General features: G+C 41.4%; 1 protein-coding gene and 1 long non-coding RNA gene across 7 annotated transcripts in view; one reads left to right on the top strand and one right to left on the bottom strand.

Moving 5' to 3' along the window:
- Window positions 1-16014, top strand: part of LOC110348027 (uncharacterized) — a 133857-nt gene that overhangs the window by 54994 nt on the left and 62849 nt on the right. The window lies entirely within an intron of this gene.
- The window catches only part of Pik3cg (phosphatidylinositol-4,5-bisphosphate 3-kinase catalytic subunit gamma), a 35359-nt gene that overhangs the window by 6257 nt on the left and 13088 nt on the right, over window positions 1-16014 (bottom strand). For 3 of the 4 annotated variants that reach the window (XM_021253921.2, XM_004839672.4, XM_021253920.2), the window contains exons 7-10: window positions 14306-14396; window positions 13338-13468; window positions 12135-12246; window positions 10711-10868 (exon numbers count right to left, since the gene is read on the bottom strand). In XM_021253921.2, coding sequence (XP_021109580.2) covers window positions 10711-10868; window positions 12135-12246; window positions 13338-13468; window positions 14306-14396 — 492 coding nt within the window. The remainder of the gene's footprint in view (window positions 1-10710; window positions 10869-12134; window positions 12247-13337; window positions 13469-14305; window positions 14397-16014) is intronic. The other variant, XM_021253922.2, reaches the window with a different exon arrangement.

Consider the following 16014-nt stretch of genomic DNA (forward strand, 5'->3'; position numbering starts at 1 on the left):
CATTTGGGAGAAGAATAAAAGTTGGAGTTTTACTCTATGTGAAATACCAAAAAACTTCCAGATGAATTAAAGACTTAAATGTAAAAAAAAGAAAATATTTATATAACTGGGTCGGGAAAGCAATCCAAGGTGGATTCCTTTATGAAGAATTCCAAGGTAGAAAACATGCAGAGGTTACAAAAACTTAAACATTTTTGGGGAAAAAGAAAGCTATAAACAATGATTAAAGTGACAAAAATATATATTGCAACGTGATATAACACTCTCCCACTCCCGACCTCTCAAATAATTCTTATAAATCCATAAGAGAGAGACAAACAGTTGGCCAAAACTAAAGGCCAAGGACAGATATGAGAATTCTCACAGTAAGACATAAAAACAGATAGCAAACCTGTGAAAAACTCCCAGCTTCATTAGTAATCAAATAAATGAAACAAAATATGGTGGAAATATTCACCTACAAATTGGAACTTTTTTGGTTTTGGGGGGTTCTTTTTAAAGATAATGCCCAATGTCAACTTTTAATAGGTTCATGGTAGATAGGGATGGATCCAACTTTATCAGCAGATCATCTGCTAATACTCTTTCCAATGGTAATACATATCATTGAACTGAATTGTAGTGGTGGTGACAGAACTGACAGCATTTGTCAACATTCACAGAACCGTACACCTGAAATAGGTGAATTCAGCCTCAAAAATGTGACTTCCAGACTATGTCTGGTGTGGTGGTGCACTCCTGTCAGCTCAGCACCCTGGTATGCTGAGGCCGGCGGACTGCAAGTCTGAACCTGGTGCGGGAGTCTCAGTGACTCAGTGAGAGCCTGTCTCAGGATTTCAAAAGAAGGGGGGAGATGGGGCTCAGTGTGAAGGTCCTGGGTTCAATCCCCAGTACTGCAGAAACACAAAAACAAATCTATATCCTTTAACCCAGCAAATTCCATGTTAGGAATTTATCTTCTTGAAAGACTGGATAACTCTGCAGCAGTTTATCTGTAAGAAAGTTTACTAGAACATCCTTTATAAATGTGGAAACTGGAAGGCAACCTAAATGCCCACAACAGGGGACAGAGAAGAAAAGGTTGATGAATTGCACCTATACCTGCATACTCTGCAGTTACAAGAATGATACTGTAGAGGAATATTTTCAAAGCATGTAAATGTGTTTATGTTAAAAAAAAATAAGAATAAAACAACACATGTGTTATCATTCCACTTTGGTCAATGAGCTCAAAATATTTATATGGAAAAAAGAATAAAAGTTGGCAGGTCAAAATGTTCATAGTGATTTTTTTTGGGGGGGGGGTACCAGGGATCGAACTCAGGACCTTGCACTTGCGAGGCAGGTGGCAGAACCACTGAGCTACATCCCCAGCCCCATAGTGATTTTTCCTTTTGCTTTTAGTTCATCTTTAATCTATTTTAGTTGTGTGTGGCAGAGTAACTACAGTAATGACAGAGGTCAGGCCTGTGTCATTCTGTGTGTCAGGGCTGGACTCTGGACCCATGGCGCTGTCCAAGTTAAAAAAAAAAAAAAGCCAAAAACAAACCATGGGCTAGATAGATAGGTAGGTAGATAGATAGGTAGACAGGTGGATAGATAGATAATGCCTGGCAAGAAGCCAGCCTGTAGCAAGGGCTCAGTCCCTTTCCTACCTCCAACTCATTTCTTCTCTGCTTACCATGAAGCAGGAGACCATTTGGGCTGTTCCTGCTGCAGCTCAGGCCTCAACTGTCCCCTGGCTGCTGCCCCAGTGCATTAGTCTCTTGCATTCCTAATAACTCCACTGATGTCCAGGAATCATTTTCTTTTGCTCATGTCTAGGACCCACTGAGGTCTCTCATTTCTTGGTAATTACAGAGCACAGGTGCCCCCTGCACCTCAGGCTTCAGTCTCTAATTCGCACAGGCATCATGGGGAGGGGTGCCTTTTGATTTTGAATTTGAGTGCATTCTGATTTTTAATTATTTTCTATCCTTCCGCACACTGGGGGCTGCCTGCTGTGGGAGCTCACTGTGTGGTCAATCTCTTTTTAACAGAACATTTTCAAGGAGGGAAACTAACATGAGGTCATTATTATCACACCAATCCATAGGTGCTCAGTAAATACTTCTTACAAGGTGACACAAAGATTCAACCACCGCTGGGATACCCAAATAGATGCATTAAGGGAGGGGAATTGTCCTGCTTCTCTTGAAGGTCATCTCAGTAGGATTTTTTTCCCCCTGGTGCTGTGGATTGAACCCAGAGCCTCACACATGCCAGGCAAGCACTCTAATATGAAAGCCACGCCCCTGGCCAGTAGAATGACTTTTTAAATTCGTGCTAATTTATTCAGCTGGTCTGATGGTCATACACCATAATCTCTTCTAGGAGAAAGAAATGTCCTCCCTGAATTTAATTGCATGCCTCATACTTTCAGACACAATGGCCAAATCCTACCTGGCTGCATGGACTTACAGACTTGGGGTAGAGGGATTGTCCTTTGCGTTAAGCAGTGTGTTTGAATTCAACTTTTGGCTTTCTTACTGATAAACCTTCACCAAAGGAGTCACCTACTTCTCTGGACCTCAGATTCTTCATGTGTAGAATGAGAGTAGTCACATTAACAACACCCATTTCAGATGGTAGTGGTGAGATTTAAGTGTTATGTAACTGGTTGGGTATCATTAATATTATACAGAACTGTATTATTGAACACACATACTTCTCAATGCTAAAGTGGTCACTTTCTCATCTGGACCATCCGTCCAAAATGTCTCCTTGCCTGGTAAAGACCGAGGGGTGGTGGGTTGGAGTGGGGGATGGAGTGGCTCTGCCTGTGTTGAGGGGGAGTGCTGTGTTCACACTGGGGCCCCTTGGGGGGCGGGAACACCAGCTACATCTGTTGGTGGCTCTCTTGCTTTGAGGGGTGGAGTTGTCTACTTGCTCCACCTACTCAAGCCCCAGAAGTTTCGTTTCTTTCCTGTCCATGCAGCTACAGGGTCCGAAAGTGTGTCCTCACCATGCTGCTGGGCCCAGGTGCACCATGAGGATGTGGCTCGGGAGTTCAGGGGAAAACCTAGAACACAGAAGTTACTGACTGTAGAAGAATTTTCCCTTTGGCGGGAACTGCCTGGCGTTGACCTCAAGCATTTTTCTCAGCTGCCTGTTGGAAGTTTTGCATTGTTGAATAGAGAAGTTTCAGAGGTAAGGGAAGAATCTGATTTTGGGACTTGGTTTAGTGTTCATGCTAATGAGTTGGATGTGGAAAACATTCCATTATCATTATTGTCATTAGCTGGAGCACTCTCCATTAGTAGCTAATAAATAGGTTGAGCCTACATAGTACATCTGCTCTTGATTTCATTGTTGATTTAAATGCCTTAATTATAGCATCGAGGTACTAAAGGAAAGGATTGCTCTTATAAAGCTACCACCTCCATGAGTCTTGGAAACAAAGAAATTCATTACCATTTCAGAGCCCAAACTTTGACTTGATTTGCAAACTGCCCCAAGGATCAGTTCACTAAACAGAAAACATCTTCTATACATAATTGTCTAGGGCTGGGGATTTAGTTCAGTGGTTCCACTGCCAGCCTCACAAGCGCAAGGTCCCCAGTTCGATCCCCGGTACCAAAAAAAACCGTAAACATAATTGTCTAATTTCTCGCTGATGAGCTGTAACAGCATTAAACTGTCCAAGGACATGGGAAATACTTTTTCTTATGTCAACATCCTCCGTTCTTAACTAAAAATGAGTGGAAGTTAAGTATTACCGTGCATATTCACAAAAATGAAGAATAACATTAGGACCATAGAACAGAAACTCCAGGGGAAGATTTTGAGGCTGAGGAAAGAGAAGAAAAATTCACAAATATTCATCAATGACAAAAATATGTTCCCACCCACTTACTTTTCCTAAACAGTCATGTTACCTCTGTCTGCTAAAGGACCTAGTGGAGAAAAAATATTTCCAGACCAAGACAAAGGATTATATTTTGCTTTTTTAAAAAAATTAAATGCATTGGCTAGCCAGTGGCCTTAAGAGTTATTTTGGAAAACCGAGGAAGGTTATTGATAAGTAGACTTAGTAATGTGGGAAGAAGCACTCTGATAAATTTCGGGGGTGGGAAGTTGATCCAACACTGGCTATGCACTTATGAAATCTGAGTTGGGAGTCTTATTTCATTAACTCAGAAATTATTCTTAACTCACTGTTTGCCAGGGACAGGACTTTCTTCTCAAATATTTAGCTAAAAACTCACCAGAAGCTTAAGGTCACAGATTAAACTGTTTTACATTAGTCAATATTCTGAATATCCTATAGGTAGGGACTCTGTAAATTTATCTCCCAGCCTTGCTCTAAAAGAGATCCAAAATGATCTTGGATAAATAAAAGTCAAAATAACATTAGAGGTGGATGGAGAAAAGGAAGAGAATAACAAAGGAAATAATCCACAGCGGGCTGGAGAAAGAAACTACTTTAAACTATATACCACAAATCCTGTATAGTTGCTATGAATGTCCTTCAATGTATCTCTAACCAAAAGGAAACTCTAATACATTTCTCCACCCAGTGCTTAGATTTCTAAAAACCTGTTTGTTAAGGAGAAGCACTGCCTTCCTAGAAACAAAGACCGATAGAAAAATTCACAACAGAATCTTTATAAAGATTCTGTACATTTTGTAACATGGCGAACATCATCCTTGGTAGTATTTCTATGGTGAACAAAAAAAATTCGCTGAAAGAAACTAAACATTGAGAGAATGACCCTGGATGAAAGGTTATTCTGGATTAGTGTTGAAAGTGATGGGGTCTAATACCTAAGGCACCGAGTGGTGTTGCACGCTCACTAGTGGATTAACCCCTAAACCCCACGCAAGGCCATCTCCCCAGTCTGGGATTCATCTCTTCTCCAGAACGAGTCCTTTCAACATGCTCAACCGAGTCCTAGCAATGTGGCAGCCCCACAGGAGTCTGCAGTTGAGGGAGACACAGCACTAACGCACTCCCCCTCCTGCCACGGCTGATGCCAGACCTCCTCTGAGGGCATCCTGTAACGGATGACACAAGGGAATCCATCAACTCATACGTGGTGTGCAGTGTGACAGATGAACTTGTCATCTCCCACTTGGCCCATAATAAACCTTAATGAGACTCATTTGTGGTTCATTGAGCTCCACATGACTTCTTTGATTGCTCTGCTCCTCCTCCCAGTCCAACGTGTGCAGTATTTCCAGTTGGACCCCAATTTCCTTCCTTGACTCCTGTTCTACCACATACTCAATAGACAACCATGTTCCATCCTTACTGAGCAATTGCACTTTCTGTGCCCAAACACTGATTGTGTGTACTTTTCTAACTTCAGCTGTGTGTTCATGCTGTTCTTTCTACCTGGCCATTCCTTCCTCACCCTCTATCTGCCTGGAAAAAGAAAATTGAATGTAGCCCTAAAGGCCTAATTAAAACACGTCTTTTTTCTGAATGGCTCTGTTCTCTCCTCAGGGTGGGATTAATTGCTGCCTCTGCAAACGCCTCTCAGCACGAAGTATTCCTTGGCACGAACCTGTGCCTGTCTCTCACATTGCGCTTGCTCTGTATGGCCTGCGCCTAGCATGCCATAAATAATCTTTGGGATGGATGCTTCGTGTGCGGAAGCCAAGTTCAGTCTTGGGTGAGATTCACCACTTTAAAATCAGGAGGCTTTGGAGAACAACCATGTTTGAAGGAGATTAAACTGGAAAGATCTATCACCTTCTCAAGGGCACCCCTTGATGCTTAAATAATAGGCATTTAATATGTACATGTTCAGCCCCTGTCGTATTTTGGATGTGGTGAACAGGGCTGGGGACTACGACAGAATGGAGCAGGAGGCTGGCAAAGTCCAAGCACACAGAGCCCGGGGAAGGGGAAACAGAATTGTCACGGGGGACAACGGGGAGTTGTCTGAAATCCTCAGGGTCTCCGGTCCCTGAGGCTGGACTTAGGGGAGTGTTCCTGAGGCCAGGATGGGGAGGGGTGGGTCCCAGAGCAAAAGAAAAGGTAGATCATAGGGTACAGGGAGCCAGGGCTTTGCAAATAGAAAAGGGGTCTAGAGATGGAGGAAGAGAGTAGAGGAAGGGGAAAGATAAGTAAGAAGAATTGAGATGTGTTAGGTACCTGTACTGGCTCCCCATGAGAAATGCCATCATTACGTACTGTGAACATGTACTGATAAAGATAAAAATAAAAAAGAAAGAAAAACAGAAGGGGACCTCAGAAGACTGCTCTGAGGAACGACATTGAAGCTGAGAGCTAATGGACAGTGAGGGCCTTCTGATCCATGGAGTGGAAGGGCTACGTGGAGACAGCAGGGGGGTGGGAAGTGGCGAAGCTTCCACAGGTTCAGTGCTGAGTATCGGGGCCGCTTCAGGACGCTGGGCCTACTCACACACTCAGAGTTTATGCACAGTGATGAAGTCATCACTGCACAGAAGTCAGTGCGCTTACTCTGTTTGAAGCAAGGGACCAACATCCTATTTGTTTGTTTTGTTTTTTGGTACCAGGTATTGAACTCAGGACCTTGCCCTTGCGAGGCAGCCGTGGTGCCACTGAGCCAAATCCCTGGCCCCATCCTATCTATTTCTTAAGTTCAGTTGTTAAGCAAATTCTGATTAATCTATAACCTTTAAAAAAGCTGAATACTACTTAAGGGAATGGAGGTAAACACCGATAGGCTGACAGCAATAACTTTCTGATATCTTAAAATATTTTTCTCTCTTTTGTTTTTAATAAAAAGCATTTATGACTTTGAAACTTAGAAAGAAAGCCAATATATTTGTATATGAAACTAAAATGAGAGGCCAAATTTCATTTGCCATTGATATAAATGTATTTGTGTTATGTATGATCTGTAACTGTTCTTTGAAATTTAAAATAAAGTGGTCTAAAACAAATTACCAGTGGGATAAACACTATTTTTTAAATATCTTCAGTAAGAGGGAGATTTTCCTGAGAATTCAGGTATCAAAATTGTGATCATTAAAATATATATGTTTAGCACCCCATATGTCAAATGCTGCTCTGTACAATAATAGATATTCCTAAGTTCATCTCATGGCCTCTGTTATGTGTCTGCCTAATTAGAGTTCATTCCTGAACTCTCCCCTCTTCTAGGCCTATTTGTGGATATGGCCAGGCTGATGGATCTACCCTGGGAAGGACAGAAACCAATAAAGCAGTGTTCCTCTTTCAGTTCCCTGACCTCTGACCCCCAGCCACTAGGCAACCTGCCTTTTAATTCTTCATGGGGAATGTTCACCTCCCCCTTAGTGGAAGTGGGTCAACTTTTCTCCTCCTTTCCTCCCAAATTATTCAAATATATGGCATATGTTAATTACCTTCCTCAGGTCAAAATTAGCAATTCATTAGAAAGGAGGACATCTTTCATTCAAAATGTAAATATATACATTTCCCAGCTTGCCTAAACATGCAAGATTCTGAGACACTGTTGAGAGAATTTAGAGATGTGCTCCCTGTGCTTGAAGAACTTTAGAAAGGAAACATAAAACTAAGACACAGAAAATCTTGGGTTAACAGTATTTAAAAAAAAAGGAAAAAAGAAGAGACAATTTGTCTAAGGTCAAAGTTAAATGATGAAGATTTTGTTGCCCATCTTTGTCAAGCAGAAATGCTGGAAATTCTGCGTGTGTATAAGTTACACTGTGGTATTCAGCTTTTCCTTGTGAGGGGGGGCGGGTGGGGGAGAAAGGATGCAAGGCCTGGAGAGAGAGATGGAGAAGGGAGCAGAAGCACCCAGGCAGAGGTGAGATTCCACCACCCTCCAACTAGAACATGCTGCTTCCTCATGTTTCATGTATCGCCTGAGACCTTGCTCCAAAAGTGGCTTCTGAAAAGTTTTCAGAGTTTGAAGCCCCGCTGTGATGTATATAGCAGCGGTGAGTCTCTGCTCTAGTCTGGGCTGGGCTCAGCATTCTGCATAGTTCATGTAAACAATCCCGGGCGCTGGCTCCTCACTGAGATGAAGCAGGGTGTGCTGCGACAGGTGCTTCCTGCCAGTGCCCTGGGTGCCCTCACCAGAGGCCCAAAGTCCTGGGGCTGCCTGATCTTGGATGGGAGCCTCCAGGCCAGCAGGCTCGATAAATCTTTTTTTCTTTATAAATATAAATAAATAATAAATAAGTGGTACCTAGAAAAACCACACAAGGTGGGTCTAATTCCCTCTGTAAGGATGAAGGAAGAGAGGTTATGAAGGGATAAGAAGTTCTCATTACATGCACAGTTTTTAAGCAGCAGGGCCAGGATTCAAAGTCAAGTATGTGTGTTCCAAAGCCTGTCTTTTCAACTACCACGCCATGCTCTGTCTGTGTTTAAGGCTCAGTGCAGGCATATTCACAGGCACTGAAAATGCAGGCGGGTCCTCCAAACCATAGATACATGTGGTGTGATCTAACATATGGTGATGGCTTAAAAAACTATTACAGGAAGAATATATTGCAGTGAAAGGCTCATTCCCACTATCACCTTTGATGTATTTAAATTACTTGCCTCGCTTCAAAAACGCATGCCCTTTTGTTCTTGGTAGTGTGTCTTTTACTATAATGGGTTAAGATGTTTTAGTATTCATTGTATTTTTTGATCACCTACTGCATACAAAACAAGTATGACAGAGTGCACAAAGGTGTATGTTTCTGGTGGTGCACATTGCCTGGAAGTTGCGCTAGTGAAAGAGGTTTCAATGGCCAGAGAGAAAAGCTTTGGTGCCAAATGATGGAGAAATGCTGTCAGAGCAAGAGGACAGAATATGCAAAGGCTCCCTGCATATGGGCTGGTTTGGGTAGAAGATGTCGGTAGGGCAGGGAACATCTCCTGGGCCTCCCCAAACCAAAGACCTTTTCATTAATGAATGTTTGAAGCTGAAAAAAATAATACCAGTAGCAGAAGCACAGATACTGGAAGTGAAGCTCTGCTAGGATTTTACAGGGAGATGTGAGCATTGCAGGGGTCTCCCAGGACATCCCCAGCGACAGGACAGATGAGCAGTGTCCTCTGGAACAACAACAGGCAAAGGGAAGAGAGCACATCCACAGAAAGAAAGCATCAGTCAGTGAGCCCAAATCCCTTGCCTTTGAATCTTAGTATATTGCTGCTGTTTGTCTGAGCTTATCAGATGAACCTCACTTTCAGGAGAGCAGAACTGAGTGTTTCTCCCCTTTGAATGGCAAAATCCTTCCAAGTTCTTTTTTTTAGACTATTTTTCTCTTCCAGGAAGTTGTCAAAATTTTTAACTTTTAAGAAAAACAGGACTGAAATGTGTCAAGTCCCTGGAAAGAGTCTGAAACCCAAGTAAGTTGATGCAGAAACATGCAGAAACACACACACACACACACACACACACACAAACACACACTAAAAAATCCTATGACCACCTGGCCACAGAGCTCTCAGTTTCTCTGACACCACCACTGGAACTTTCGGAGGGTGAGTCTTGTAATTACCAAGTCTCAAACCAGCCAGGGGAACAAACAATACACTGGTTACAAAACAATCAGTCTGAGTACCTGTTCTACTCAAGTTAAAGGCTCATACCATCCCCCAAGGGTCATATCGGACTCAAGAGGAGACTTGGGAAAAAGACTTGTCCCTGAGATGTGGATGCAGACCAAGCCATGTTTAAGACACTCTAAGGCAGGCGGTTATTTAAAGGGAACCCCAGGCAAATGGCCATGTAAGTAATTACTTTCATATCTGTATTGTGTTTATATTGGTACAAAATAGGTGTAGTTACAACTTTTCTGAATTGTATTAACAGTTATTAAATTTGCAAGTGTAAAATGTTCTCATCTATTTGAGATATTTGATAGTCAAAACTGAATACGGACCAGGCAGGAATGAAAAAATAAGTCAAATCTGAACACCCCCCAGGGAAATGGTAGACTCGTGGGATCTTGTTTACAGGTAAGAAGGATAGAAGGCCCTCCTCTGTTTGTGTGCAGTACTGGAGATTGAACCCAGGGCCTTCACACTAAGCTACATCCCCATCTCTTTTTATTTTTTGAGACAGGGTCTCACTATGTTACAAAGTCACTGAGGCTGGGCTTGAAGTTGGGGATCCTCCTGCCTCAGCCTCCCAGAGTGCTGAGATTATTGGCATATACTATTATGCCCAGCTCAAATCAGAGTTCTTTGTAAAATCTGTGGTCAAGCTGACAAGATTTTCAGTGAGAGGAGGGACTAACCTTTACCAAAACAAGACAATCACATGACAGTGTAGCAGATCCTCTCTGTTATCAAAGCAATAAACTCACACAAGCAGCAAAAGCCACGTGAGGCTAAAAATTGTGTGAGAGCCCTGAAAAATACGTGTGAAGTTTGGGTCTTCTGCTCAACATGTTGCACAGATAACTATCCAGTGGCCACCTTCTCACCGGGTGCCCTTCCTCAGAGCCCTCCCTTCAGTACCAGCATTAACCTGGTGTTCTGTGTTCGCCAGCCCCATCACTTATGGAGTGCTTTTCCTGCCATTTGGTTTTAGGTAGGAGGACTTCCGAGAAGCGTCATTTACACTTGGGGCATGAACAGAGGCGCAAGGGAGGGGCTGAGGCTGGTTATGCCAGGAGGGGTCAGGGCAGGGGCCAGACCAGCCCTCGAGTGGAGGGAGAGGTGGTGTCGCACACACCGCTTGTCAGGTGGGCATTCTCAGGGGCCAGGAAGAGGAGGGGACGTACCTGAAATTTCTGGAAGTGCAGACTCGTTTTCTTCCCGGAAGTTCCCATCACAAACAAGAAGTCTGGGGTCAGCACAAATGGCACTCTCTCTTTATTAATGCCCAGGAAACTTTTGTAATTCCCAAGAATGTGCCCAAAGTCAATATGGAATAGGTTACCTGAAGAGAAGAAAATGCCTGACAGTATTACACTACCATGTGTGCTTCTAATAACACTTTATTTCTTGAAGTAATTCTTAAGTTGCCTGAAAATGCGCTATCTTGGGTCAGAGCATTTTTTTACACTGTTTATTAACTTTCAGTATTTTCCATCTTAGCAGGTGTGTGAAAGTAGTAGCCACAAAGCATTCTTTGAAGCAAGTATGTTTTTGGTAGCCTGCGGGTGTTCTTTAGATGACACCCAAAGCCTTTAAAAAATTTTGACCTTAAAATTATTCTCAAAAGCATAAATCAAAACTCACAGACTAGGGGGCCGGGGATTTAGCTCAGTGGTTCTGCCGCCTGCCCCACAAGGGCAAGGACTGGAGTTTGATCCCCCGGTACCAAAAAAAACCTCTCTGGCTAATATGTCAGTGTTACGCCTCAGACTCTCTTATGTCCTTGGTGAAACCCAGATCAGACTCATGTTGCTCTCTGCCTGCGTGAGGGGCATTCACCTTTTACTCTCCAGTTGCAATAAAAATGAATCATTCTGAATCTCCTTTGGGTCAATTTCTACCACTACTGCCACCACCACATCATTTCTTCTCTCTTTTTAGCTATTTATCACTGCAATACAGTGCTCCATAAATGCACTGTCTCTTTTATACTATTCCTATTCTCACAGGGACTAAGCAGTTTGCCTCACTCTGGTGTATTTTCTCATGGTGTGGTGGCTACCACTGGCCACTGTGAAGCGGGGAGATTAGGGAGCAAAATGTTGCAGATTTAAGGGGGTCTCTGGCTTCTCCACATCATCTGACATTATTGATCACTCCTACCTTCATTAACTTCTAGGATATGCCCTGCCCTATTTTCTAACTCTCCCTGACTTGCAGTTTAAAAAAATCATTTCCTGTCTCTTCTTCCCTTTTACATACCCCTCATCCCTCAAGGAACTTTCTAGAGCGATCACAGCATTAGGGTCCTTAGATAAAAATGGCTTTTAAATTCGTGCTCAGGACCTTGCAGTCCCCTTGGAAATCACTGTGTGCTGGGAGGATGGGGGATGAGGGGAAATGCTTAACGATGTGGATGCAGCCTGTTTCACATGGGGAGGATGGATCCATGCATGGATGGATGGATGCATGGATGGTAGTGATGGTTGCCCAAGATGAATGCGCTTAATGTTAAAGAACTGCATACTTCAGGATGGTTAAGCTAGAAAATTTTGTGTTTTGTGTATTTTACCACAATAAAAACCTTACCAGCCACAGATGAACTCACCTGTCTCTGAGATCATAATATTGTCGTTGTGCCTGTCGCCTATTCCAAGAACAAAGGTTGCCACACAGTAGCCTGCACAGGAGTAAACAAATCTCTCCACTGCTGCCTGAAACTAATTAAAATGCATCTGAATATTAATGGTTTTTTAACTACATAGAGCGGCATGAATTTATTACCAATGACTTCCAGAAAGAAAAAAACCAAAACAAAACAACTGTTTTGGGAACTGTTTTCAGACAGCAAGTGAGTTGTGCTTGATTTCGTAAGTGACAAACCCATTAAGTGCCTATTAATTGCTCTGGTTATATTTAGGTGAAGATTCAATGAATCACGATAGCACAGACATAAAAGTCATAGGTAGCAGCAAACTAATCGAAGGGTTCAATTCCTCTCCACGAATCCTTGCCCACAACTATACAGAACCCATAGCAATTTCTCCTTCATTGCTGGACATGTTTTGCTTGTGACCCCTTATGAGTATGCCCGAGTTCACAAGTCCACATTTTTTTTTTTCTTTTTAGTATCAGGGATTGAACTAAGGATCTTGTGCTTGGAAGGCAGGCAGCGGCCCCACTGAGCTAAATCCCTGGCCCACAAGTCCGCATATTTACCTGAGCAATAAGTGCTGCTAATTATATTTCCTGTTCAAAAGGCTGCTGACCATGCAAATTCAAAGTGTTAATCGTGTGCAGTAGAAATTTAAATGACAGTCAGACAGCCTAACCACACAGCTTGTGAGGGATTCAGCACATGCACTTCAGAGGATGACATTTTCAGCATCCGTAATTTACCATCCAGATTACAGCACAGTGGTAAATTAGAAATTACTTTGTTGAGTTTGTGGTATTTCCCAAGTAGGGAAGAATTTATACATGGTGACTAAATCTTTGTGCTGAGCAACAAAAATAGCCATAAAAAGTGCTAAGAGAAGATTTTACAGAGCCAAATTCTATGCAAAGCGCACCTGCTAATCAAAGGAGAAGCAAATGCTAGTGGAGTCTGGCACTGAGCCCCTGTGTTGTACACACAGACGCTGTGTCATTGTGGGAAAGCCCATAAAATCCCCACTCCCTCCTGAGTAAAGGGCCTCACCCATCTGTCAGGAGGCAAGACGTCAGAAGGTCCTCTGAAAACCTGAGCACTACTGCTATGTAAAGGGCAGCTTGTAAGGACCGTGGGTCATGTGGGAAAGTGTGAGCTCACCTTTTCTTCAATCGGGCATTTTTCTTTGAGCCAGTGATTCAGGACTTCATCTTTGAATGCGCCGGTGTTGCCCACGGTGCTTTGCTGAATTTTGGCAATGGTGGTGGCGTCTTTCACGATCTCTATCATTCCTACGTGAGGATGCAGAGAATTTAAGGAGACTAGAGATGGGGCCCACTCAGAGGAGGAATGGCTATGTCTCTGAGTGGAATGCAGAAGGTTTTTTGTTTTTTGTTTTTTTTAATTTTGTTTTGAACCAGAGGCTATTTTCCCGGTCTGTACTGCTGTTGTGTTTTGATTTGTTTTGTTTTGTTTTTTTAGGTGGAACAGAAAGAATAGGAAGATCTTAAGAATGTTGTAAGGGACATTCTTGCAATATCCCTGAATAAGAAGAAGAAAGGTTGCTTAGAGCAGTGCTAAGTGAAAGTATGTGCTGAGCACAGCCTTGCTTAGTTGATTTGTCCCTTTCCTTATTTAAATTACAGGATCACAGAAAATGGTTCTGTACAGTTCTCACATCAGAAACCTGAACAAAAATATGTTTGATTGAAACTAAAATGTTAAATGCCTGTAAAAGTACGTAAGAGTAGAGTGTGTAATAGCTTTGATAATGTGACTTCTGGAATTTAAAATTAAGTGACAGATCTTTCTGTCTAATTTTAAATGTTATTTGTAAGAGAAAGGTTTAATGTATAATGAAATGAGTTTAGAGGTGGATAAAGAAGAAGGAACAACTTCTTACTAAAATTATTTCCATGCCCAGTCATAAGGATTTGAATCATGCATGCATATATTTTCTATGCATCCATATTAAATTGAGAGTTGCATTCATCAGCCTGGGAACATTTTCCTCATTTTTATATGGATTACAGTTTTAAATTTTCAGTTATTAAGTGCCTATACCAAAGGAATTATAATCTCTGAAAACTAGCTGACTGGTACATTCATGACTTGAGGTAACCACATACCTATTTTGTCCCCAGTTGAAATGCAACCATATGGCAGGAGGCACAAATCCAAAGATTCAGTCTCCCAAATGGACTCCATGATTCGTAGAATCTGAGCATCAAAACACAAAAACATTTCTATTATAAATATATATTTATTTAATACATTTTTCTTCTCCCTTAAAAATAGGATTCTTATCTGGTAACACAAAATATATGAATAAATGTAAAAGAGGAAGGTAACAACTGAACTTTTATTAATCAATTTGGTGTTCAAAAGTTACTCATCATTGCAAGCCTCTTAATTTCAGTCCTTGAAATGGAGTTTAGGGGAGCAGATAAATGGATTTCTTTTGAGGTATATTTTAAACATGTTTCATTACCTATTTGTTCAAAATACTCCACTCCATTATGGATATTTCCCCACAATCACTCTACCATCTTTTCATATATTTACTACTCTAGAATCCATAAGACACTTTTAGGCTACAACCAAAGCAGCAGTAACTACAATGATGATAATAATAGCTTACATTTACTGAGTGTTCTTTTATATGTGATCTTTGCATTGGCTTTATACTGGGAACATGATTACTATTCATGTTCATCAGATAAAGAAATAAAAGCTTAGAGAGCTTATATAACTTACCTTAGTTTCAAACTAAGAGTCTGAACAATAAAGCAAAGTACATAAAGGATAAGTGCAAATTTTACCTCAAATTTAGAGGAATAACAGAACAACTTCTGTGTTTTTCAAATCCTCATCTTTGAACAATTCAAAAGGTTCTACATATTTGTTTGAAATTGAGTAAATCTAACAAAAGATTGATGATTGTTTTTTCTTTTGAAAAATAATTCTTGGACGATAAACATACTATTCTTGCAAAGAAAGCAAAGTGAGGGTATTATTGTTTTCATAGTACAAATAAGTAAAGACCGAATCTTAGAGAGATTTGAAAACACAACCAGTTTTTAAATAGCCTACCTTTAGGTCAATATGGTTTGTCTACTTTAAATTAACCGCATTAAATTTAAGAAACTGTTACCTCCACAACGTTGAGAAACTAGAATCTGGAGAATATTGCTTTACATATTTGTGAATTTAAAGTTTATACAGATTTAAAAATATTTTAAAAATCTATTTTTTCCCCATTTTTCTCTCTTCTTTCCTTTCTTTTAAAGAAGGAAAGAAGAGAAACAGTCTTTTGTGAATAGGGAGGCGTTGAGGGGTGGAAAGGAGGGCAGGGAATGGGAAAAAACAGAACCAAGATACACCACGTGCAGGTACAAACTCCCAATGATGAATGTGATCATAATGTATACCTAAAATGCACCAATAAACAACAGATAAAAAGTATATACACAGGTGTGAAAAACTATGAAAATGATTAGCATTGGTACCTTCTCTGTTCATCTTCTGCCCTAGTAACATGTTCACACTCATCACTTAGCTATGCAATTGCTCCAATGATCTATGGGTCCAGTTTTTCTCTCCGCATCCAATCATGGGCTTGAGTTTGCTCGCGTGCGTGTGTGTGTGTGTGTGTGTGTGTGTGTATCTGTGAATGTATCAGAGGATGTATCTAAGGAGAATGGCTGTGGGTGAGTAGTATATGTCTATTAACAGGAATAAATTGGATTCTCGATGTAAATATAGCTGTAGTCTATGTTACCACGCTCAGAATGAGGTGTATAAAAAGACGTTAGGTGAGGGAGTGGATCTTGTTTCT

Source organism: Heterocephalus glaber, unplaced genomic scaffold, assembly GCF_053883595.1.
Source record: "Heterocephalus glaber isolate CG9 unplaced genomic scaffold, H.glaber_assembly_v1.0 deba00000676, whole genome shotgun sequence".
Taxonomy (NCBI): Eukaryota; Metazoa; Chordata; class Mammalia; order Rodentia; family Bathyergidae; genus Heterocephalus; species Heterocephalus glaber.